A 26,958-nucleotide genomic window follows, 5' to 3' on the forward strand; every position below is an offset into this window, starting at 1 on the left:
TGCAAGTAGAGATACTGGTGTGCAAAAGAGCAGAAAAGTAAATAAATAAAAACAGTATGGGGTGAGGTATGTAAATTGGGTTGGCTATTTACAGATGGACTATGTACAGCTGCAGCAATCAGTTAGCTGCTCAGATAGTTGATGTTTAAAGTTGGCGAGGGAAATAAGTCTCCAACTTCAGCGATTTTTGCAATTCGTTCCAGTCACTGGCAGCAGAGAACTGAAAGGAACGGCTTTGGGGATGATCAGTGAGATATACCTTCTGAACTTTCATGGAACTGGCTGACATTCACCCATTTACACTCTTTCCCTCACTCACCAGGGTGGAAAGAGTACTGAAATATCCCACTCAAGTAGAATAACTGTTAATGACTTAAAAAAGCACAAGTGCTCGTAAAATCTTCTCTAACAGTAACGCGAGTATTTGAAATGTGTTACTTCCTACCTCTGACACAACTTCTGAAACCTCTGAACTCTCCCCCCCATCTCTTTCTCAGATAAAGACTAAGAAGAGGAGATTCCAGGATGGTCACTACGATGACGACATGGAGATCGAACCCCAGCTGAAATACAAAAGTACAGCTGACTATTAGTCTGTCTCCGTTTGTCAGTTGGTGTCCGCGTGTTCTGGTTGCTGGTCTGTCGTCTCTTGTGTATGTATTCATGCGAGTTTCTTTCTTTCAGCTGGCGGCTCGGGGATCCACAGACCGCTGGGTGGGAGCCGAGACCTGGGGGGAGACTACAAGGCCAAGGTGACACATGCACACAGGCTGACGTGTGTTTTGGCTGATTTCAAACGGGGACTATTGGTCAGCTCTTTGTTGAATCTCCACGAGGCTAAAGTGTGTGTTTTTTTGGTTTTTTTTTCTCCAGAAGGGTAAAGGAGACGTGAAGAGGAAAGGAAAGGTTGATCCGTATGCCTACATCCCGCTGAGGAAAGCACAGCTCAACCGCAGGTAAAAAACATAGCAAGGAACTAGTAATAAACATGGTAATAATTGTAGTAGGGTTGTAATGGCGACAGCTTAATTAATAACCTCTTTGTTGTGTTTGTGTGTGTGTAGGAAGAAAGCAAAGATGCAGGGACAGTTCAAGGGCATGGTGAGAGGGGCCAAGAAGGGAGCGCAGTCTGGGAAGAGGATGCAAAGGAACAAGATGAGGGCCTGAAGAGTTTACATCCAACTGTTGATTGTGTGTCCTTCTGCCAGTTGTCCCAAGAGGGTCTGTGCATAGAAATTTAATTAAAGCTCATTCTATGGGTCTGAGTCTATGCAGTTTATTGCTCAGGCATACCCCCCCCTGAACAAGCATCCCATGTATGTCTGCGAGAAACAGAATGTGGGAGAAGGAACGAGAAGAGGATTTAAAAAGGTCTTCAAATAGATCTGTAGATTTTCTTTTGGGGGGGGGGGGGGGGGGGGGGTCTTGCCTAATTCCCATTGTCATCAATGGATACAATCAGGCATACACATGAAACTTTAGCTTTATAGGCGTGTTCAATCCAAATGTGTAAAGATGGATAAACGTCTGTTTTAATGTATTTATGTACCCTACTTTAAAGGGTGTAAGAAAAATGTTGATGGTGTGAAAATTAAGAATGGCATGTTATTTCTCTGTTTGACCACTAGATGGTGATCTAGATTGCGGTTGAATATAAACAAGAGTTGGTTAAAATTCATATTCCAGCACATGAAATTAGGATTCCTGTTTGAATGTATTAAACTGATTCATCAGACTTAAACAGTTTTCTTTGTTTAAGATTGGCATGAAGAAAATAGTTAACAGAAGTGGGGTTTTTGCCAAATCCAAAATCAACACCTAGCCCCAGACACTTCTCCATTTAAGATTTGATTAACATCAGCAATATGGCTTCTTCTATATGACGTACACTCATCCCCTTCTTCCGGATCTACAAGGCGGCGTACCAAATTGGCTGTAGGGTTGGGGAGGCTGGGAGTTTATCCTCGGAGGCTTTGACTGTAGTGTTTGAATGAAGCAGTCAGCCGTTGCTGTGGGGAGCCCCGTTCACGCCATACTAAAGCAACAGTGAACAGGAGAGCAAGAGAATGGCTCCATTCATGAGATGACTAGAGTACTACAACACTCCTACTGTTCATTGTTCTGACCAACCCCTCTGACACAGCAGAGGCAAAGGAAGTCTGGCTGCTCACTCTCTCCTTCCTTCTCTCGCACTCTTTCTAATCTCGTCACCCAGACCCAAATATCTGTGCTATGTAAGTCTCACGAGAGAATGCCCTCTGTAACCTGAGCAGATTTCAAGATAATAAGGACCATGAGACTGCACAAGGGTTGGTGAGTGTGAGATCTGTTATCACTTGAAGCCTGAATTCTTGTCTTTGGGCTTATGGTCAGCAAATTATTCACGTAAATTTAAATATTTTAGGGGTAGGGTTTAGGGAGGAAAAGAGCAGGGGGGGCTAGGGAAAGAAGTGGGTTTTGTACAGACCAGGAAAGAGTCACCAGACGTGAGTCATGTGAAGCCGTCACTTGTTACATAATTAGTCGTAGGGCTGCACCCGGAACCGATGTCCATTTGAGTAATTATATATCTAAACCAGAGAGGTTCTATGAGGAGACTGTCCCATACCTCTCTGTTCTCAGGTATCTCTCTGAGGGGGAGGCAGATGTTCTGGGCCATTCTGGGAATAAATAAACGAAAACTGTTTGCCTTTTTGATATTTGGGAGCACTGAGTAATTATGAACTCAATCTGATAATCCATCAAGAGTTTCCTTACAGCACGATAAATTAACTACATTTACCAATGAGGGTCTTAACAGAACCGAAAGTGTAATCTGTTTAATTAATAGCACATTTACTGAAGATAAAACCATGACATTTTATTAACCTAAAATAATAAATATGTCTAGGTTTCAGCACTTCAACTTATTTATTATACTCGTCATATCTGCTCAACTGGTTAAAATGACTTTGGGAAAGTCACTCGCATATAGGGCTGGTGTATAAAGAATAACAACTGGACACCCCTTCAAATTAGCGGATTCAGGTATTTCAGCCACACCTGTTGCTGACAGGTGTATAAAATCGATCACACAGCCATGCAATCTCCATAGACAAACATAGAATGGCCTTACTGAAGACCTAAGTGACTTTCAACGTGGCATCCTGTCATAGGATGCCACATTCCCAACAAGTCAGTTTGTCAAATGTCTGCCCTGCTAGAGCTGCCCCGGTCAACTAAGTGCTGTTATTGTGAAGTGGAAACGTCTAGGAGCAACAACGGCTCAGCCGCGAAGTGGTAGGCCACACAAGCTCACCGAATGGGACCGCTGAAGTGCGAAGCGTGTAAAAATTGTCTGTCCTCGGTTAGAATACTCACTACTGACTTCCAAACTGTCTCTGGAAGCAACGTCAGCACAAGAACTGTTAGTCGGGAGCTTCATGAAATGGGTTTCCATGGCCAAGCAGCCCGGCACAAGCCAAAGATCACCACGCGCAATGCCAAATGTTGGCTGTAGTTGTGTAAAGCTCACCGCCACCGCCGTTCTCTGGAGTGATGAATCACGTTTCGCCATCTGGCAGTGGGTTTGGCGGATGCCAGGAGAACACTACCTGACCCAATGCACTGTGCTAACTGTAAAGTTTGGTAGAGGAGGAATAATAGTCTGGGGCTGTTTTTCGTAGTTTGGGCTAGTGAAATGCTACATACCTTGTCATGTAGTGTATTTAATAAAAAAAATATAAGGCAAATATGGGCAATTCTTTTAATTTTAATTTGGTACACAGAATAAAAATGCTGGATGCAAATATTGGAAAGAAAATGCTTTAATGATGGACAAAATGTTTTTCACTGTTAACAGATGAACACAAAGCAGATTATCATTTTAGTCTAGTGAGGGACCTTTAGCCTGGCCTCCAAATGAACATTATAAAAAGTTTAAGTTTGAGGTTACATTTAATTCCTCATCAGCCTATCAAAGATATTCAACTTTTTCTCCACAAACCAATGACATTTCTTTAAATATGTCAACTCGGCCAGCAGAGGGATATTGTAAACCTCCAATGTCAAGGTTCACAATATCCCTCTGTGGCCGAATTGACCTATTTACGATTCAATCCATGTACAATTCAATCCAATTACAATTGGATTTCTGTTCATAAGACAACACAATTTGAGGAAACAGAATTTGTCTGCACCTCCTAAAGACCAGAGACATTTACTGTGAACTCAGTTGATTTGGTATTCACCAAAATATGATATTTGCTGTCCAGCAACAAACCTTTGAGATCAAAGCCTGAACCCCATGATTAAATAAATACCTTTGCTCTTGGTGGTGTGGGGAGAGTGTTTTGGGAGGGGTGTTACTACTGTGAGGGCGTAATAGGGGTTTGTCTTGTCCTCAGGGCCTGGGTGGAGGGCGAGAGGGAGGGGGGCCTGGGGGTGCACGGGCTGGAGGGGGGCCTGGGGGAAGTCGGCTGGACGGGGGGGCACGGGAGGGAGGGATGGAGACGGAGGGAGGAGTGGAGTGTGGGGGAGGAGAGGACGGTTGGACTAGAGGCCTCTGAACTGGAGGAGGGGGAAGGGTTTGAGAGCGACGGGCAGAAGGGGGTCGATTGGACTCCTTGTTTTTTACGCGTGTGAAGTTGATACAACGACCCTGCAACACAGACAGACGGAACCAAGTTAGACCAGGGGTTCAGAACACAGACGCCTTTTCCACAGTCAGTTCCATCACTGTTTGGTTGCAGAGTCCTCTCTGTTTTGCATCAAGATAGGTGAAGATTGGGGGGGAACAATGCAAACTAAGAGTGCTAATTTAAAAAAAAGTGTTAAAGAATCCACTCTAAGTGGTCTGAGTGTTGCAGAGAATTTAGAACTGGGCCGTTTAATTGGAAACAACTTTCCAGAGTCTGTAACACATCGTCTCTGAGCTCACACACACACACACACACACACACACACACACACACACACACACACACACACACACACACACACACACACACACACACACACACACACACACACACACACACACACACACACACACACACACACACACACACACACACACACACACACACACACACACACAGAGGCCCCTCTCAACAAAGCCCCTTACAAGTCCTTTACACGTCATTAACTGGGCAGAATACATCTTCAAATCTCGAGGTGAAATGAGGGGAGAAATCAAAAGACAATGACTTCTCTAACTTTTGTATTTCTGTATTGTTATTTAGGGAGCCAATTTCAGACGCAAAGACACATTTCTGTGAAAAGACAAAGCATTATCTCATCTCTGTATGTTTTTGAGTCATCTTCCAGGGTTTTATTCACACATAGGTATTGGATGTATTTTCAAAAAATGGTCGTACAACTTAATGACAAATCAAAAGAACAAAAAGGCACAACGACAAAAAGTGGAACAAAAACGACAAAAGCACACTGTTAAAAAGCACATCGACGACGAAAAGCACAACAAGAAAAGGCACAGCGATAACGAGCACGACAATATAACACAAAGCACTAAGACATCCAGATCAATTATGAAAATCTCCCATCTCTGACAAACACACACATCTCACTCTCCCATCTCTCCACATTACTCTCACTCTAATGGGCACATGAATGGCCATCAGCGGGTTACCAGTTTCTGCCACAATGTGTGTGTGTGTGTGTGTATGTCATCCTCTGTGAAAGCGCGTCACCCAACCAGATGGGAAGTTGAAAGGCCACAAGCCAAATTGTGACAGAAGAGATTCCCTTTCATTGTCCCCTGATGGCCCTGTCACACAGTGGAGAGGAGAGGAAATAGGGAGAAGTAGGAAAGAGGGAGGAGAGGGCCTTGTTTATTAAATAGTCAACGCAAATCCCATCTCTCTCCACCAAACTCACAGGAACCTCTGGCCAAATAGAGATATCACATCTGCAGAATATGGGTCTTGTTCTGCTATATGCATAGCGTGTGTAAGTGGATCCTTGGTTGTGTGATGGAGGGATCTTATACAGTTGCCTGTGAAGTGTGTGTGAGTGGATCCTTTTAAGGTCATGTGAGGTGACATGCAGAGTTGTCAGTTCAGAGTTGTCAGTTCAGAGCTCGCTCTCTCTCTCTCTATATATATATATATGAAACCACAGCGATGCGTGTGGTTTTGTTCTATCCTTGCAGGGACCTAAATGTCCCCACAAGGATAGTAAAACAAGGACAATTCTCCCTTATGGGGACATTTCCCATGAGGACAAAGGCTATTTTGACTTTAGGGGGCTAGGATTACGGTTAGAATTAGGCGTTAACCCTAAAGCTAGGGTGAGGTATAAGGAAAATTCTCCTTCGTGGGGACATTTCCCACATCCACACGAGGACAAAGGCTATTTTGAGCTTAGGGGCTAGGTTTAGGGTTACAATTAGGGTTAGGGGAAATAGGATTTTGAATGGAAATACATTTTAGGTCCCCACGAGGATAGAAAAACAAGTGTGTGTGTGCGTGTGTGTGAGAGAGGGACTGAGAGGCTGGGTATGCTGAGGGTTGTATGGAGCTGTGTTTGTTTCCCACCAGAGGCAGGTTATGACTTGCCTGAGTAGTGAGTACCAGTATCTTTAGCTAGCATTCCACTCCTTACCACTCCTTTCGGCAATCTTAACTATGATCTCAACTTTCAATATGCAGTTGTTGACTGGTAGTTGGAAACAACATGAATATTTTCTATGACATTATGGAACACAGGGTGTCCAATTTTTTTACGAAGAAGCAATACCTTGATGACCTGCTGCGGTGATTCCCTTGTAAGAAGGCAGTGTCAATGCAAGATCGCGTTGTTCAAAGTCAAGTGGCTAGAGAGGACTCCGTAATGAGAGAAAAAATTATATTTGGAAAATATTAGCCTACAAGATTTAATCGAGCTACATTTGCTTCAGTTGCATCCCATTAACGAGAGGAGAGAAACTCAAAACTGGCACCTGTCGTCATTCCTCGAATATATGCTGATCAGTGCTTGATATGAAAGAAGTACAGTCATAGTTGAAGTGTCATAGTTGAAGTGTACCTATGATGAAAATTACAGGCCTCTCTCATCTTTTTAAGTGGGAGAACTTGCACAATTGGTGTATGCGAGAGGTACAGGAACTGTATGCGAGAGGTACAGGAACAGTTTTTTCCCATGTTGGTACATTAAACTGTTCACTGAAATTCACAAATGACATTATGCTATAGAGACCTCATATTATTCACTGTTAAGTGTTCATACATATTTTCCATGACTAGTATTATTATAGCCTACATGAAAAAGTAACCATTAATGACACTGGAATGCTGCTGTATCTGATCCCATGCAGGCCTACCATCTAATGCCGTTGTACACTTGATCGAGGCACTTAAACCCCGGCAAAGTAGAACTGCACTGTTAGTCACATGTGGTCAACCCACCATCTGCAGAGCTCCTGGGTGTGCAGGCTTGGCTTTAGATCCAGCCCTGAAACACCCAAGTCTGCTTGTCAAGGTCCTGTTGGGCAACTGATGTTTAGGCTACAATGAGGTTAGTCCAAGGCTTGACGAAATGCCTGCACACACAGTAGCTATCCTGGATGGTTGCCACCCTTGATATAAAATATTGTATAATTACAACCAAATACTTTGTTGTCTTTATAAAATCATTCCCCCATTCAATGAATCAGGGAACAAATGGATGAGGCTACTTTGAAGTAGCCTAACTAGACATGTTTATATACAGTACCAGTCAAAAGTTTGAAAACACCTACTCATTCAAGAGTTTTTCTTTATTTTTACTATTTTCTACATTGTAGAATAATAGTGAAGACATCAAAACTATGAAATAACACATATGGAATCACTTAGTAACCATAAAAAGTGTTATACAAATCAAAATATATTTGACATTTTAGATTCTTGGTATTCTCTCAACCAGCTTCGTCTCTGTGATGGCTGTCAATCATTTCCTGTAAATCTCCAACTGTCCAATTTTCAAAAGGTTTGCACCTTTTAATTTTTTACATTTGATTTCACCTTTATTTAACCAGGTAGGCCAGTTGAGAACAAGTTCTCGTTTACAACTACGACCTGGCCAAGATGAAGCAAAGCAGTGGGACAAAAACAACAACACAGAGTTACACATGGAATAAACAAACGTACAGTCAATAACACAATAGAAAAATCTGTATACAGTGTGTGCAAATGAAGTAAGGAGGTAAGGCAATAAATAGGCCAATAGTGGCGAAGTAATTACAATTTATCAATTTACACTGGAGTGATATATGTTCAGATGAGGATGTGCAAGTAGAAATACAGGTGTGCAAAAGAGCAGAAAAACAAAAACAAATATGGGGATGAGGTAGGTAGTTGGTTGGATGGGCTATTTACAGATGGGCTTCGTACAGCTGCAGCGATCGGTAAGCTGCTCTGACAGCTGACGCTTAAATTTAGTGAGGGAGATATAAGTCTCCAACTTCAGGGATTTTTGCAATTCGTTCCGGTCATTGGCAGCAGAGAACTGGAAGGAATGACCAGTGAAATATACCTGCTGGAGCGTGTGCTACGGGGGTGTTGCTATGGTGACCAGTGAGCTGAGAAGGCGGAGCTTTACCTAGCAAATACTTATAGATGACCTGGAGCCAGTGGGTTTGGCGACGAATATGTTGCGGGGACCAGCAAACGAGAGCATACAGGTCGCAGTGGTGGGTAGTATATGGGGCTTTGGTGACAAAACGGATGACACTGTGATAGACTGCATCCAATTTGCTGAGTAGAGTGCTGGAGGCTATTTTGCAAATTACTTCGCCGAAGTCAAGGATCGGTAGGATCAAGGATCGATAGTGAGTTTTACGAGGGTATGTTTGGCAGCATGAGTGAAGGAGGCTTTGTTGCGAAATAGGAAGCTGAATCTAGATTTAACTCTGGATTGGAGGTGCTTAATGTGAGTCTGGAAGGAGAGTTTACAGTCTAGTCAGACACTTAGGCATTCATAGTTGTCCACATTTTCTAAGTCAGAACCGTCCAGAGTAGTGATGCTAGTCAGGCGGGCTGGTGCGGGCAGCGATCGATTGAAGAGCATGCATTTTGTTTTACTTGCATTTAAGAGCAATTGGAGGCCATGGAAGGATAGTTGTATGGCATTGAAGCTTGTCTGGAGGTTAGTTAGCACAGTGTCCAAAGAAGGGTCAGATGTAAACAAAATGGTGTCGTCTGCATAGAGGTGGATCAAAGAATCACCCGCAGCAAGAGCAACATCATTGATATATACAGAGAAAAGAGTCGGCCTGAGAATTGAACCCTGTGGCACCCCCAGTTGCTGCGGGGGGTGCAGAGCTGTTGGCCGGTGTTGGGATAGCCAGGTGGAAAGAATGGCCAGCCGTAGAGAAATGGTGATTGAAATTTCTGTTTGAAAAAGCCAGCCTTTGCTTTCCTGATTGTGTGTATTTGTTCCTGACTTCCCTGAAAAGTTGCATATCGCGGGGTCTATTTGATGCTAGTGCAGTACGCCACAGGGTGTTTTTGTGCTGGTCAAGGGCAGTCAAGTCTGGAGTGAACCAAGGGCTATATCTGTTCTTATTTCTACATGTTTTGAAAGGGGCTTATTTAAGATGGTAAGGAAAGGACTTTTAAAGAACAACCAGGCATCCTCTACTGACTGGATGAGGTCAATATCTTTACAGGATACCCGGGCCAGGTTGAGTAGAAAGGCCTGCTCGCAGAAGTGTTTTAGGGAGCGTTTGACAGTGATGAGGGGTGGTCGTTTGACCGCGGACCCATAACGGACGCAGGCAATGAGGCAGTGTTCGCTGAGATCCTGGTTGAAAACAGCAAAGGTGTATTTAGAGGACATCATCCACTCGTTTTCCCTGTCTTTGCAAGGACTCACTGGCAAGGTCAACTGCTTTGTTCAGTCTGACCCAATAATCCAAGCAGCTCTCTGACTGTCTTGGTAAGGTTTCATAGAAGTATCCTAATGTAATTGAGGATTAGATTGCCTCGCCAAAGTGCTGCCTCAGTATATTGTATTTAGCTTCAGGGTCTCCGCTTATGTTAACGAGAGGTTTTCCACAGAGCCCAATCCTGAATATGTCTTTAGCCTGCCCCATTAGTCAGTCCTGTATCTCTTGCCCCTGTTCTTATATACTGCATCCCTTCTTTTTCAAGTAAGCTTGCATAAGTTCTTGCCATTCAGTCACTGTGCACCGGTATGTGCTATAACCCCTGAAGTGGGGTGGTTCTCTGATGTCTGACTTCAGAATTAGATTGACCATTGACCAATCGGGTATTAGTACTATGGGCTGGGGAGTGCTTGGAGCAGCCCCTGCTAGACTAGCGGCAACTTGATTTCCTATTTCACGGCCCAGTTGTTTGACTAACTCTGCTAGGGCTATGTTGATCCGGGTTGTGGCTCAAATCTGTAGCGGTCTTTATATGTACCACGGAAGAACCAAGAAATGAAGAGCGACACCACGGCTGTCTTTTTTGGGCTTTAATTTTAGATCTGCAATGGTATTATGAAAAATCAGGACAGGAATGAATCATTCTTCAATGCACTATCTGACAAGTTGTTCTTTCTCTCTGTGTCACTGTTTCGTGAGCAAATTAGAGCAGATGGTGTTAATACTATATAGCCTTCCGGTATTTTGTTTCAATCCAAGCACATTCTGCCTAGTGGCACAGTTTTGGCCGCATGAGAAGAAGAATTTGACTTTTCAGCTAACCATCCTAAAATCTTATAAGAAAGGTGATGTTTTTGGTTTAACAGTAAAGCTATACTATGCAAATATGTTTGGTTCTGTTATGTAAAATACAAATGAATCATTATGTGATCTTCCAAGACATTGATTCAGCGTTGATCTAACTTTATTAAACAAGCACCATTGTGAGAAGAGGTAGCTTGACACTACACCCCTGGTTCCACAGCAGCGAACGAAGCGCACCAAGTAGACTATAGCCTACCTCCCGCAAGATTTGGTGATGGCGAAACAAGAGACCACGTGGCTTTTATGAAAATCTGGGAATATTTGGCCAAGGAAACATTTCTGGTTGGTCTCAGAGAATGTAAAACAGTTAGGAAGGGAGACTTTTAAACAGTATTGGGTGAAGCAGCAGCAAATATGTTGAATGAGCAACTAATGAGCATGGAGAGCATCACACGTTAAAAAAATTACCTTATATCTTTGTCTAATATGGCTATTTATTTACTTGTGTAGCTCTTCTTCAGAAGCATGCCTTTTGAACGTAGCTAGTCCTAACTGTCCTCTCCACGTTTAGCTGGAATTTAGCCCGAAAGGATTTGAGAAATGTGATTGGTTGATGATAGGCTATGACCTCTGGTCATAAGCTTTGCAGAATATCAGACAGCAATGATTGGATAAGTGTTTAACAATCACCAGTACCACATCCTTATGATTTATATATTTTCATAAGCACAATGTGACTGCAAGAGAGAGGTTGGAATGTCTGACTGAAATACGGGACAAATCAACCTATTTTTTTGAATTAGTGGTGTTTGAATTTGTTTAACATTTGGGTCCTAATTGTTTGGTTGCTGGACAAAGGGCCAAAATGCGGGACTGTCCCGCAAAACCCGGGACGTGGTCATCCTACTACCTGGGTGCCCAGGCCAGATGCATCGAATCCCCTTATTGAATATAACGGTTGTTCCTATTCAAGACAATGGTGGCATAATGGGTGGACTGGCGAGTGTACCCATAAGAGCAAAGCAGTAAGTAAAAGCAGGACGTGTACCCATCAATCTGTGCTGTGATTTGTTGAAACCACGCAACAGACATTCTATTCCATTGTATGAGCCATAACTGATGTAGTTAGCATCATTTGAATGTTACCATGGAAATTATTGCATCACAATACCAGGCAGCCATTGCGAGTTTATACAACGGGTGGGTCTAATCCTGAATGCTGATTGGTTAAAACTGCATTCCAGATGTGTCTATTCCACAAGTTACCACCGGCTAAACCTATGACTTTAAAATGACGATTTACTCTGTTCCATCTGACTGAGCAATCCACTGTCTCATCAGCCCAGCCAAGCAATTTATAAACTTGATCTCCACTATAAAAAGCATCTAGACATTATCTCACATTTCTTTTAGACTAACATTTAGTTTTCAACAGTGGAGATTTGTATAAACCTTGCTGTCTGTCTCTCCGACATTTGCAACATTGTTTCAATAATCAAATTCGATCTCCAGCTGTCCCATAGTAATGAATATGTAGGGACAAGACAGACAGACAGGCAGCGTTTTTCAGCTAGTCGAAATCATGAATCAGCTGGTATCATTTTTATGGATATATACAAAGAAATGTCCATTGAAAACAGGTAAAACGAAACAAGTTCAGCTAGTTTGAAGTCTTTCCAGCTTCAGTTTGAAGTGATTGTGTTAGCTGTGTTGTTGTCTAGCTCCTTTGAACAACAGTATCCTAATGAATGAGCATATTTTCTATGCCAGGTGAAATCGTGCCTCATTAGCTCATTGTTATGGATGTATCCAAATAAATGTCACTAGAAAACAGCTTCAACAAATGCAAATGCAGCTACTTTGCTGTTATTCTGGCTGCACTTTTTGACGTAACTGTAAGGTAGCCGTAGTTGGCTAGCTAGCAAGCAAGGGATAAGAACGTTGCCAGCCAGTATGGCAATGGAACATTTAGAACGAACAACAGGTCCATAGATACAGAACAAAAAGACTGAACGACTGGGTCACGTCTCTGGCAACCGATTTGATAGAACAAAGAACCAGCCGGCTTGGGTAGCGTCCCTAGATTTGTGTCGGGACTATATCTTATGGAAGGATGAAATGGTATGAATTAATTCATCAAAATAAAGTTTTTAATGAAAATATGTCAATCATTATTTGAATATGTTGGTAACCCGTTGTATAAAAGTGATAACGCCCTTGAAGCCGGTGTTTGGAGGATATATTGGCTTGGTCTCGGGCCTAACAACACCCATCCCAATATATCCTCCAAACACCGGCTTCTCGGGCATTATCCCCTAATTACCAGTCAAATTGCCATGGTTAGAGGTTCCAAGTCTATTCATTCTGATTTCCATGCCCATGACCGGAAGGAATAAACCCGAGGTAGAGAATGGTGATGTTCTAGGTGGTCTACATAGTAGTAACACTACATGCAGCCACCAATGATTACATGACATTGTCATGATGGCGTTTATGGCGTTCCACATTATATTGCCACTCTCATCATTAGGCTGAAAAGTTCAGTTGTGTCTCAAAATTAAACTTGCACAGTGATACTTATTGTGTAAACCTGTTCAGCCATTTTGCCACCAGCTCCTCCTCAGTTGGTTTTTTAACCGGGGAGATGTTTGGAGGTCAGTCTGGTGTGTCAACTTTGAAGTTTTTGTTTATGACTCGTCTATCTTCCCACAACTTGACAGCCTGCTGGACCAATCTGGTTCTAAAGTTGAATTTCTTCTCTTCAGACACTCACTTCTCTACCCAGTCCTTGGCCTGTTTGGAATACCAGACACGGCTTCTCGGATCTCCTGAAAGATGTGTAACAATAACAAAACATTTAAATGAGTCTTAATTACTCTTTCCTTGCATTCTCCTGAAAAATTATTGGAGAAGGCATGAGTGGAGAAACCTTGGGTGTGAAAAGGGTACGAAGGATAAAAAGATACAATCTGAGACAGTATAGTTCATTGTCCTATCCTCATATCTGTTCCAACAACCCTTCTCTTTCCACTCCCTTGGATTGCACAAGCATGATGTCGTCAATCTGCTATTATTTTGAACCAAATCAAACTTCTACACAAAGTGGGAATAGGGTCTGGTTTGAGAGTAAGATAAAAAAAAGATGATTACATGTGATAAGAGGGAAGTACAGTGGCTTGCGAAAGTATTCACCCCCCTCTGCATTTTTCCTTTTTTGTTGCCTTACAACCTGGAATTAAAATAGATTTTTGGGGGTTTGTAGCATTTGATTTACACAACATGCCTATCACTTTGAAGATGCAAATTTTTTTTTGTTGTTGAAACAAACAAGAAATAAGACAAAAAAACAGAACTTGAGCGTGTATAACTATTCACCCCCCCAAAGTCAATACTTTGTAGAGGCACCTTTTGCAGCAATTACAGCTGCAAGACTCTTGGGGGTATGTCTCTATAAGCTTGGCACATCTAGCCACTGGGATTTTTGCCCATTCTTCAAGGCAAAACTGCTCAAGCTCCTTCAAGTTGGATGGGTTTCGCTGGTGTACAGCAATTTTTAAGTCATACCATAGATTCTCAATTGGATTGAGGTCTGGGCTTTGACAAGGCCATTCCAAGAGATTTAAATGTTTCCCCTTAAACCACTCGAGCGTTGCTTTAGCTGTATGTTTAGGGTCATGGTCCTGCTGGAAGGTGAACCTCCGTCCCAGTCTCAAATCTCTGGAAGACTGAAACAGGTTTCCCTCAAGAATTTCCCTGTATATGCGCCATCCATCATTCCTTCAATTCTGACCAGTTTCCCAGTCCCTGCTGATGAAAAACATCCCCACAATATGATGCTGCCACCACCATGCTTCACTGTGGAGATGGTGTTCTCGGGGTGATGAGAGGTGTTGGGTTTGTGCCAGATGTAGCGTTTTCCTTGATGGCCAAAAAGCTCAATTTTAGTCTCATCTGACCAGAGTACCTTCTTCCATATGTTTGGGGAGTCTCCCACATGCCTATTAGCAACACCAAATGTGTTTGCTTATTTATTTCTTTAAGCATTGGCTTTTCTTCTGGCCACTCTTCCGTAAAGCCCAGCTCTGTGGAGTGTACGGCTTAAAGTGGTCCTATGGACAGATACTCCAATCTCCGCTGTGGACCTTTGCAGCTCCTTCAGGGTTATCTTTGGTCTCTTTGTTGCCTCTCTGATTAATGCCCTCCTTGCCTGGTCCATGAGTTTTGGTGGGCGGCACTCTCATGTCAGGTTTGTTGTGGTGCCATATTCTTTCCATTTTTTTTTTTTTATAATGGATTTATTGGTGCTCCGTGGTATGTTCAAAGTTTCGGATATTTTTTTTAAAACCCAACCCTGATCTGTAATTCTCCATAACTTTGTCCCTGACCTGTTTGGAGAGCTCCTTGGTCTTCATGGTGCCACTTGCTTGGTGGTGCCCCTTGCTTAGTGTTTTTGCAGACTCGGGGGCGTTTCGGAACAGGTGTATATATATATACTGAGATCATGTGACACTTAGATTGCACACAGGTGGACTTTATTTAGCTAATTATGTGACTTCTGAAGGTAATTGGTTGCACCAGATCTTATTTAGGGGCTTCATAGCAAAGGGGGTGAATACATATGCACCACTTTTCCGTTAACAAGTTATTTTTTTCATTTCACTTCACCAATTTGGACTATTTTGTGTATGTCCATCACATGAAATCCAAATAAAAATCTATTTAAATTAAGGTTGTAAATGCAACAAAATAGGAAAAACGCCAAGGGGGATGAATACTTTTGCAAGGCACTGTAGATGGGAGGAGAGGTGAGAAAGGGAGAGGAATCAATCTGTTCATAAGAGGCATTAAACCAGACAATATGTGGTGAAATGTGATGTGTCCTATACCTGAAGCTGTTGCGGCTTGTGCACGTCCTGAATTTTCGCTGTGATCCAGGATGACAAGCGAGGTCCTTGCCTCAATAAATGGATACTTAAAGTGAGGAAGACATGGGCCGTCTCTCTGTCGCAAGGGTCATTGATTCAACCTCCTACTCACAGAGAAAAAATGGACGTCAGAAGTCAGAATAAAATGAAATGGTAAGTACAGTCTATCAGATGTGTGGGTATAGTCTACCTTCGTACTATGTGTTGTTTGCTCCGTAGCTGGGTTCATAGTAACTCCCTGATGTTGAGGGACCTCCTCGGCAGACCATAAAGGGGTGAGGCTGTACACGGCTTCTCAATTGCAAGCACAGGACAAGTGGCATCTGGCTTGGTTTTAATGGTGATGTTGGCTGGTGTAACAGAGAGGCAGTCATTACATGTCAGTTCATGGCATGAGCTGATATTGTGAATGTTTTAATTGAAATAATGTAAAGGTTGGGTTAGTTTGCTGTCATTACAACTCATGCACCTAGCTAGGGCCAGAGTCATACATTTATCTATATGGCTCTGGCTAGGGCGAAGTGTCCTACTCATGGACCTTAGCTAGGGCAAGTCATTTTATGCAATCAATAGCACTACAGGAAACTGTGAAGCCTAGTAGCAAAGAATATTGAATTTCTTATCAGTGTAATGGAAAAGGGAATTTTGTCAAAAAGTTATTTTTTTTATAAAAAAAAAACGTCCGTAGGACAGTAAGTTAGTAGCTAAGCTAAAAATATCACAAACTAGTTCAGCGAATGGCAAACAAATAACGTCATAAATTACTTTATGGTGACTAGCTACGGGTGTTAGCAACTTAGCTAGCTAGCAACATACCTTGAATGGTTGGATCTTTCCTGTCCATGGTGGAAAGACGGTGGAAACAGAACCCGCTTTCAACAGGTCACCATTGTAGTCAGTGGCCACAAAGTGATCACTACACATGATCAACTGCAGCTGGTGAATGACTTCAGGTGTCATATCGACACCATAAGCAGGAAATTCTTACAACACACCGTTGTAAGCATTTCACTGTTTCACTGTTGTATTCGGTGTATGTGACAAATACAATTTGATGTCGGATGGCCTGCAGCCATGCCTGACAAACAACTCCATCGCAGACAGGAAAAGAGTGGAAATGTGAAGTGTACAGTCGTGGCCAAAAGATTTGAGAATGACACAAATATAGATTTTCACGAAGTCTGCTGCCTCAGTTTGTATGATGGCAATTTGCATATACTCCAGAATGTTATGAAGAGTGATCCGATGAATTGCAATTTACTGCAAAGTCCCTCTTTGCCATGCAAATGAACTGAGTCCCCCAAAAACATTTCCACTGCATTTCAGCCCTGCCACAAAAGGACCAGCTGACATCATGTCAGTGATTCTCTCGTTAACACAGGTGTGAGTGTTGACGAAGACAAGGCTGGAGATCACTCTGTCATGCTGATTGAGTTCGAATAACAGACTGGAAGCTTCAAAAGGAGGGTGGTGCTTGGAATCATTGTTCTTCCTCTGTTAACCATGGTTACCTGCAAGGAAACACGTGCCGTCATCATTGCTTTGCACAAAAAGGGCTTCACAGGCAAGGATATTGCTGCCAGTAAGATTGCACCTAAATCAACCATTTATCAGATCACCAAGAACTTCAAGGAGAGCGGTTCAATTGTCGTAAAGAAGGCTTCAGGGTGCCCAAGAAAGTCCAGCAAGCGACCAGGACCGTCTCCTAAAGTTGATTCAGCTGCGTGATCGGGGCACCACCAATACAGAGCTTGCTCAGAAATGTCAGCAGGCAGGTGTGAGTGCATCTGCACACACAGTGAGGTGAAGACTTGGAGGATGGCCTGGTGTCAAGAAGGGCAGCAAAGAAGCCACTTCCCTCCAGGAAAAACATCAGGGACAGACTGATATTCTGCAAAAGGTACAGGGATTGGACTGCTGAGAACTGGGGTAAAGTCATTTTCTCTGATGAATCCCCTTTCCGATTATTTGGGGCATCCGGAAAAAAGCTTATCCGGAGAAGACAAGGTGAGCGCTACCATCAGTCCTGTGTCATGCCAACAGTAAAGCATCTTGAGACCATTCATGTGTTGGTTGCTTCTAGGCCAAGGGAGTGGGCTCACTCACAATTTTGCCTAAGAACACAGCCATGAATAAAGAATGGTACCAACACACCCTCTGAGAGCAACTTCTCCCAACCATCCAAGAACAGTTTGGTGACGAACAATGCCTTTTCCAGCATGATGGAGCACCTTGCCATAAGGCAAAAGTGATAACTAAGTGGCTCGGGGAACAAAACATCGATATTTTGGGTCCATGGCCAGGAAACTCCCCAGACCTTAATCCCATTGAGAACTTGTGGTCAATCCTCAAGAGGCGGGTGGACAAACAAAACCCACAAATTCTGACAAACTCCAAGCATTGATTATGCAAGAATGGTCTGCCATCAGTCAGGATGTGGCCCAGAAGTTAATTGACAGCATGCCAGGGCGGATTGCAGAGGTCTTGAAAAAGAAAGGTCAACACTGCAAATATTGACTCTTTGCATCAACTTCATGTAATTGTCAATAAAAGCCTTTGACACTTATAAAATAATGGTAATTATACTTCAGTATTCCATAGTAACATCTGACAAAAATATCTAAAAACACTGAAGCAGCAAACTTTGTGGAAAATAATATTTGTGTCATTCTCAAAACTTTTGGCCACGACTGCATTTGTATCTGACCGGAGCATTATTGCACCCGGGAACAATGCACTTAATTTCGGCCAACTTGACTTAGCTACTCAACTACTAACATTGTTCACCTTACTTTACTTCAGAGATGACTAACCGCTAGCCTAGCTACTAGCTAACGTTACCATCGCTTCTTCTTCTTCTTCTTCTTCTTCTTCTTCTTCTTCTTCTTCTTCTTCTTCTTCTATGGAAACAGGATTCCCCCAAAAACTGAACTACAAAAAAACTACCCAAAAAGATATAATAAACTAAATCAAACAACTTTTCTGTAAAAAATAAAACAGATCTGATCCCTACACAGGCTCAAGGGGAACCTGGGAGGGGTGGTCTTCCGTTGCCAGTACCCCTTTGCAAGTCTTCAGATGTAAAATCCTTGAGTCTCAAAAAAAATTCTGCCGCAGCCACAATAATGTCCAGTTTCTTCGACTTCTTTGAGACTTGTGCTGTACAGTTTATAACGGTGGCAAAGAACGCAACAAAATCCACCTTTTTAACACACAGGGTATCTTTTGTCTAGCAGCAAACATTTACTACAGGCGTAGTATCCACAACCATATCTTCACTAGCATCACTTGTTTTCTCAATTCTTTTAATCGCCTCCGCATAGGAAATTCGATTGACCGCTCTAACTTTTGCCACCTCAATTTCCTTCACCCTTACAGGGCACTCCAGGAACTCAGGATCATGAGCCCCATCACAATTGCAACACCGTCGTCCTTCTACACATCGTTCTTCAGTATACTCTGTTCGTCTGCACACACTTGAAACATGGCCAAATCACTTACAATCCTTATACAGCAGTGGTTTTGGGACAAAAGCTCTTATGGTGTATCTTACATAACCAAGCTTCACATGCATAGGTATTTGCTCTTGATCAAAAAACAACAGGACCGACAGACTTTCTTATTTTTCTCCATTTCACCCAGCGGGTCAGACCCCGGGCCCCAACCACACCAGGAATTATCTTCAGATATTCAAATTGAACATCTGTCATCACCCCTGAGATGACTCCTTTGACGGGTGCTCTACTCCGAAGTTCAAAACACAAAACTTCTGTTGTCTGGATTCTTTTGAGGCCCGCTGCAATCTTCCTCTGCTCTTCAGAAATACAATTGATCAAAATAAAACCAATCCTGGTCACGCTGACAGACTTTTCTAAGCGCATACATCCCAATTTTCGACAACTCAAATGGGTTTCCAACATATGCATCATTATTCAACAAACACATCCCGATAAGAAGCGATTCATTATCATTTACACGCGTATCCTCCACTCCAATTTTAGACAATTTCCTTTTTGTTCCAGTTTTCAATGCTAGCGTTGTCCAGTCAGAACATTCGTCTTCACCAAATTGACTTGACGCGCTGCTTCATTCGAACTCAGCATCCACTTCTGTCATCTTCCCGCTAGACCGTAACTCCAAGACCACAGAGTGGAGTCTAACATTTGCAACGGCAAATATACTTTTGACACGTTGCCATCTGATTGGTTACTTTAACTTTCGTTCTGACTTCCTTTCTTGAAGACCAATAGTAAGACGCTCCTTTGTCCCACCTCTGTCCTGCTTCCTGTAATTATCAATCTAGGAACCACGAAGAAGAGTATCTACCAGATTACAGATGAAATGGAAGGCCTTTGCGCTAGCATGAAGTAGCACTATGTTTTTTACACTTTTTACATAAAAACAACAACATTTATTTGGCAATTCAGTGCCGAGACATCAATCGCTGTTCATGTAACAATAAATACACATAGTTTTGAATGCATTTAAAGTACTTTTGGAAATTCAGCATTTTTATATTAAACAATGGACCTAAAAACTGTCTGGGATACTGCCTGGCAAATGTTATAAAGTGGCCAGAAGTGTTTTTGGGTGAACTTCCCCTTTAACTTAGACATTTGACGTTTTGAGCAACTTCGAAATTTGAAGTTTGGAGAAACGGAACAATGCTGAGCAGGAGTCAACCCAGGATGTCAAAAACACTTTGAAATTTGATGTTTGGAGAAAAGTGCAAAAACCTATAATTCTACACTGAGAGCTTATTGGCAATAAGCACCTGAGACACAACTCTCCCCTACCACAAACCACATTGGTTACAATACACTCGGCTCGCCACGCTGGTTTACAGCAGCATATGGAGGGGATTCCCTCCTCCTTCTCTCTCTGATATTCATGAGCTTGTGTTCTCATTGTGTCCATATGCTGTCTCTGGTGTAGGTCTGCTGCTCTGCTGCGTCCCTTTTCACGACCAGACCACCGCAGTCAGAACCAACCAGGCTGCCCACATCAATCCCTCTACTGTCGCTATACCCCCTTTCCCCCTCTCGACTCAACAATGGCACTCCTTCTCAATGGGCTGTGTAATGTCCCCTGTGTGACTTTAGGGCCTCTCGCTCTGTGTTTTTGTGTGTGTGTGTGACTTTAGGACCTATCGATGTGCGTTTGTGCATGTGTGCACATGTGAGTGTGCGAATTTAGGGCCTCACTGTTTAATACGGTGTTAAATCAGACCACCAAGGGTCTGTTAAAGGCACCTCTACCCTCTCTCCCCTCTAACCCTAACCCATTCACCCAGTCAAGAAGGTGTGAAAGACAGGGATAGGGGTACAGAGAGATAAAAAGAAAGAGCAATGAGAGGGAGATTGAGAGAAAGATGGAAATAGGGATAGTGAGAGAGAAGGAGAGACAAAGAGACAGAGGGAGAAGAAGAGAAAGAGGATGAAAGAGGAGTAAAAGGGAGAGAAAGGGAGAGAGATAGAGAGGACGGGTGGTCTCTCTCTGTCTCTCCCCTCCCCTCCCCTTCTTTGCACAACAATAACACTAACATAAGACAAACAATAGCAGTCATAAAGTAAACCTGCCCCTGTCACATCCCGAAACATATTTTCTTCCCAGTGAATGAAACTGAGACTACTGGAAAGGTGGCTCCTATCTGTACTCACTGTTGTGTTAAATGACACCATCTCTGCCTGATCATTCTTTATCTCTTTTTAGGCAGACTACTGTATCTGAGCTCGCTGTTTCTCTCAGGAGAGTAGCAGAGGACTCCTACACAAAGCTGGAAACTCCATCAACTCACAGTCAGTATCAGTACATAACTCTCCCTGTGTTTGAACAATAGTAGCTTTGTGTGTGTAGGACAGAAAGAGTGTTATTAGCGGTTCATTCAGAAAGTATGTGTGTGTCAGAAAGAGACAGATTTCAGCAGCTTATTCACAGAGTTTATATAGAAACATCCATCTGTGTGTGTGTGTGTGTGAGAGGCCGATAGCTGTACTATGGGAGCTACCAGTGACTAAAAGTATAGTACTGTGATTGTTTCATTAGCACCTGCCATTTCTATGGTACAGAGAGTGCAGATGCTTCATTGAAAAGGATCACTGGAACACACACAAACAACCCAGAAGAGCGCTTTAGAGGAACCAGACTCTATAGGGGGATTCCTGTGTGTGTGTGTGTGTGCCTGTGTGTGAATAGTAACAGTCTCACCTTGTCTCCAGGCTGAGGTCTCATCAGGGACACCTGATCATATCCTCGACGACACAGAGCCCGCAGAGCATCCAACTTCCCCTGTGGATAGAGAAAGGGGAGTGGAAGAAAAAGGTTCCATCAGGGGATCATATTAAAAGCTGGGGGTAAAATAAATTGCTTTTATATCATGCTCTATTTATTAATTCTTTATTGATCTTGGTGAGTACTGTAGTCCTTATTCACAGCGGAACATTCTACCATAGAAGGCTATTGCATCGAGCTAATAAACTGTTGTTTTTTAATGTCAGGACTGATAATGACAAAATATAGTTTCAAGCAGCCATGCCGGGGGTTCAAGCTAGAGTTATGGACTCGAGTCACCAATTTGATATCAAATAAAATAACTTGAGACTTGACTTGGAGCCTTGACTCAGGACTCGACTTGAAATGATCTGGCCAGGATTTGTACCGTTTTTTTTCACTCATTTTGTGGCACAGAGTCTCTGTGGATTATATTCTTGTAAAGCTCAAAGAGAATCTCATGACAAATGAAAATTGAAGTTCTGTGGTTGCAGCTTCACCTGCCTCATCAACAGCCGTTTAGGGCGCTGCTATAGGTCACCAAGTGCAAACTGTCTGTATCTGGAGAATGTGTGTAATGTTAGATACGGTCCTGATGCTAACAAAGAAATGTATTTTCTTTGTGACCTGAACATTGGATTATTATCATCTAGTTGTCCTCTCAAGAGGAAGCTTCTTACTGTTACTAATGATGTACCATGACCCAGGTTATGACTCAACCAACTAGAGCAGAGGTAGGAACCACTGTTCCTGGAGTGCCACAGGTCCTGCAGAATTCTGTTCACACTTGGCGCCACACCCAACCAATTGAGCTAATTGATCAGTTCAGTGATTGCCTAAATTCAACACACCTGGTCTTCCAGGTCAGTTAAATCAAAAACAGGAAGTGGCTGCGACACTCCAGGAACAAGTTTGCCTACCCCTGAACTAGAATGTATACCAATAGTGTTGGATCTGTGACTTCCACTTGTATTGATCATATGTTCACTAATGCTGCAGAACTTTGCTACAAAGCAATATCAGTTCCCATTGGCTGTAGTGACCGTAACATTGTGGCAATAACAATGAAAGCCAAAGTAGCAAAGGCAGGGCCTACAATTATTTATCAGAGATCAAAATGTTTTCTCAGGACTCTTTTGTTGAAGATGTAAAACATGTATGTTGGTCTGATGTGTTTAAGGAGGAGAATTCAGATCCAGCACTTGGACTATTTGTAAAATGATTCTTGCCAATTGTTGACAAGCATGCACTTGCTAAGAAACTCACTGTGAGAACTGTTAGAGCCCCCTGGATTGATGAGGAATTGAAAAATGGTATGGTTCAAAGGAATTATTGAAGAAAGGTGTCAAACAAGTCAGGCTGCTCAGCTGACTGGTTGACATACTGTACATTCTGAAACTTGGTGGCTTAAGAAATGATATTACCAAAACAAGAGAATTACATATTACCACGGGAAAAAACTTTGGAGCACCTTAAATGATATTATGGGCAGAAAATCCAATTTAATCGCCATCGTTCATTGAAGTTGATATGATTGATATAGCCAATCATTTCAACGACTATTATCCTTGTAAAGTGGACAAACTGAGATGTGAAATGAAAACATTGAACAGTGAACCATCATATTTGTGAATTGTCGATCTAATAATGAAAGAGAAGGATTGCTGTTTTGAAGTTGGTCAAGTTTGTGCTGAAGAGGTGGAAAAACTATTGTTATCCATCAATAATGATAAGCCACCAAATATAGACAACCTAGATGGGAAACGTTTGAGTATGGTAGCAGACTGTATTGCCACCCCTATTTGCCATGTCTTTAATCGAAGCTTAAAGGAGTGTATGTGTCCACAGGAGTGGAAGGAAGCTAAAGCAATTCCACTATCCTAAAAATAGTAAAGCACCATTTGCTGTCTGTAACAGCCGACCAATCACTTTGCTGTCTGTTCTCAGTAAACTGATGGAAAAAATGTTTTTTGAACAAATACAATGATCTTTTTCAAAGAACAAGATGACTACTGAATTTCAGCATGCATACAGGGAAGAGACCTCAACTTGTTCTGCGCTGACTCAGTTGACTGACGATTGGCAAAATACATTGATAATAAGATGATAGTTGGAGCTGTATTGTTATATTTCAGTGCAGCCTTTGATGTTATTGATCATCATTTGTTATTTACAAAACTCGTTATGGCTTTACATGGTTGGAGTTACTTATCCAATAGAACTCAGAGAGTATTCTTCAATGGAAGCTTCTCTAACATCAGATATGTACAGTGCAATGTCCCTCGGGGCAGTTGCCTTGGGTTGTTACTCTTCTGTATTTTTACAAATGGTTTGACAATTGTATTACAAGAAGCTAAAATGACTATGTATGCTGATGATTGTAGGTGCTGATGTGCAGAGACAGTCAGCTCACTGAGACTCTTAGCAAGGAGTTACAGTCAGTGTCAGAATGGGTAATTAACAATAAACTGGTATTAAATGCATCTAAAACCTTAAGCATTGTGTTTGCTTCAACGCATTCTCTTAGACCTACACCTCAACTGCAGTTGTGCATAAAGGGTGTGACCATTCAAGTTGAAGAAGCTGAACTCCTAGGAGTAAAATTGGATAGTCAGTTATCATGGTCAACTCATATTGACAAAGTTGTTGTGGAGATGGGTAGAGGTAGAGAGGGTCGCCTCGCTTCTAGGCCTTAGGAAACTGCAGTGTTTGGTTTTATTATGTATTATTTCGTACATTGTTAGCCCAGAAAATCTTAAGTGTTATTACATACAGCCGGGAAGAACTATTGGATATCAGAGCGACGTCAACTTACCAGCACAACCAGCACTACGACCAGGAATACAATTTTCCCGAAGCAGATCCTTTGTTCGAACCACCCAAGGCATTCGAACTGATTCCAGACGCTGACCCAAAACAACGTTGCCGCAGAATAGATAGACTGAGCGGCATTCTGGTCAGACTTCGGAGGCGTGCACACCACCCACCGCTTCCGAGTATATTACTCGCTAATGTCCAGTCTCTAGATAACAATTTAGACAAAATTAGGGCAAGGGTTGCTTTCCAAAGAGACATCAGGGATTGTAACATACTCTGTTTCACGGAAACATGGCTCTCTGGGGATATGCTGTCGGAGTCGTTACCGCCACCGGGATTCTTTGTGCGTCTCGCTGACAGAAATAAACATCTCGCCGGGAAGAAGAAGGGCGGGGGTGTATGTTTAATGACTCAAGTCCTTTTGTTCACCTGACCTAGAATTCCTCACGATCAAATGTATTATCTCCCAAGAGAATTCTCGTCGGTTATTGTCACAGCCGTGTATATCCCCCCCCCTCAAGCCGATACCACAACAGTCCTCAAGGAACTTCACTGGACTCTATTCAAACTGCATTTATTGTAGCTGGGGATTTTAACAAAGAAAGTTTGAGAACAAGGCTACCTAAATTCTATCAGCATATTGATTGTAGTACCCGGGCTGGCAAAACTCTAGATCCCTGCTACTCTAACTTCTGTGATACATACAAGACCAAGGACTATTCAACGCTAGTCTGACCAATCGGAATCCACGCTTCAAGATTGTTTTGATCACGCGGACTGGGATATGTTTCCCGGGTAGCATCTGAGAATGACATAGACGAAAACACTGATACGGTGACTGAGTTTATTAAGAAGTGTATAGGAGATGTTGTACCCACTGTGACTATTAAAATCTACCCTAACCAGAAACTGTGGATAGATGGCAGATTTCACGCAAAACTGAAAGCGCGAACCACTGCATTTAACCATGCAAAGGAGACCGGGAATATGGCCGAATACAAACAGTATAGTTATTCCCTCCGCAAGGCAAGCAAACAAGCGAAATGTCAGTATAGGTACAAAGTGAAGTCGCAATTCAACAGCTCAGACACGAGACGTATGTGGCAGGGTCTACAGACAATCCCAGACTACAAAAAGAAAACCAGCCACGGACACCGACGTCTTGCTTCCAGACAAACATAACACCTTCTTTGCCCGCTTTGAGGATAATATAATAAGACATTTAAACGTGTTAACCCCCGCAAGGTTGCCGGGCCAGATGGCATCCCTAGCCGCATCCTCAGAGCATGCGCAGACTAGCTGGCTGGTGTGTTTACGGACATATTCAATCTCTTCCTATCCCAGTCTGCTGTCCCCACATGCTTCAAGATGGCAACTATTGTTCCTGTACCCAAGAAGGCAGTAACTGAACTCAATGACTATCGCCACATAGTACTCATTTCTGTCATCATGAAGTGCTTTGAGAGACCTACCGTCCCAATAGGTCCACAGACAATGCAATCGCCATCACACTGCACACTGCCCTATCCCATCTGGACAAGAGGAATACCTATGTAAGAATGCTGTTCATTGACTACAGCTCAACATTCAACACCATAGTACCATCCAGCTCATCATTAAGCCTGAGGCCATGGGTCTCAACCACGCGCTGTGCAATTGGGCTCTGGACTTCCTGACGGGCCGCCCCAGGTGGTGAAGGTAGATCCTCAACAGTGGGGCCCCACAAGGGTGCGTGCTCAGCCCCCTCCTGTACTCCCTGTTCACCAATGACTGCGTGGCCATGCACGCTTCCAACTTGATCATCAATTTGGCAGATGACACAACAGTAGTAGGCTTGATCACCAACAATGACGAGACAGCCTACAGAGAGGAGGTGAGGGCCCTGGGAGTGTGGTGCCAGGAAAATAAGCTCTTACTCAATGTCGACAAAACAAAGGAGTTGATCGTGGACAGCAGAGGGGGCACGCACATATCCACATCGACGGGACCGCAGAGGAGAAGGTGGAAGGTTTTAAGTTCCTTGGCATACACATCATGGACAAACTGAAATGGTCCACCCACACAGACAGTGTGGCGAAGAAGGCGCAACAGCCCCTCTTCAACCTCAGGAGGCTGAAGAAATTTGGCTTGTCACCTAAAACCCTCACAAACTTTTACAGATGCACAATTGAGAGCATCCTGTCGGGCTGTATCACCGCCTGGTACGGCAACTGCACCGCCCACAACCGCAGGGCTCTCCAGACGGTGGTGTGGTCTGCACAATGCATCACTGGG

The 26,958-nt window shown here is 42.9% G+C and overlaps 2 protein-coding genes across 2 annotated transcripts in view; one reads left to right on the plus strand and one right to left on the minus strand.

The window, feature by feature from the left end:
- Positions 1-1,261, plus strand: part of rrp12 (ribosomal RNA processing 12 homolog) — a 29,693-nt gene extending 28,432 nt beyond the window's left edge. The window contains exons 31-34 of the mRNA XM_038960294.1: positions 498-576; positions 685-752; positions 874-956; positions 1,065-1,261. Coding sequence (XP_038816222.1) covers positions 498-576; positions 685-752; positions 874-956; positions 1,065-1,167 — 333 coding nt within the window. The 3' untranslated portion in view covers positions 1,168-1,261. The remainder of the gene's footprint in view (positions 1-497; positions 577-684; positions 753-873; positions 957-1,064) is intronic.
- A 2,535-nt stretch (positions 1,262-3,796) lies between these two features.
- Positions 3,797-26,958, minus strand: part of LOC120017504 (anthrax toxin receptor 1-like) — a 55,538-nt gene continuing 32,376 nt past the window's right edge. The window contains exons 17-18 of the mRNA XM_038960296.1: positions 21,805-21,885; positions 3,797-4,639 (exon numbers count right to left, since the gene is read on the minus strand). Coding sequence (XP_038816224.1) covers positions 4,382-4,639; positions 21,805-21,885 — 339 coding nt within the window. The 3' untranslated portion in view covers positions 3,797-4,381. The remainder of the gene's footprint in view (positions 4,640-21,804; positions 21,886-26,958) is intronic.

Source organism: Salvelinus namaycush, chromosome 22, assembly GCF_016432855.1.
Source record: "Salvelinus namaycush isolate Seneca chromosome 22, SaNama_1.0, whole genome shotgun sequence".
NCBI classification, from domain to species: Eukaryota; Metazoa; Chordata; class Actinopteri; order Salmoniformes; family Salmonidae; genus Salvelinus; species Salvelinus namaycush.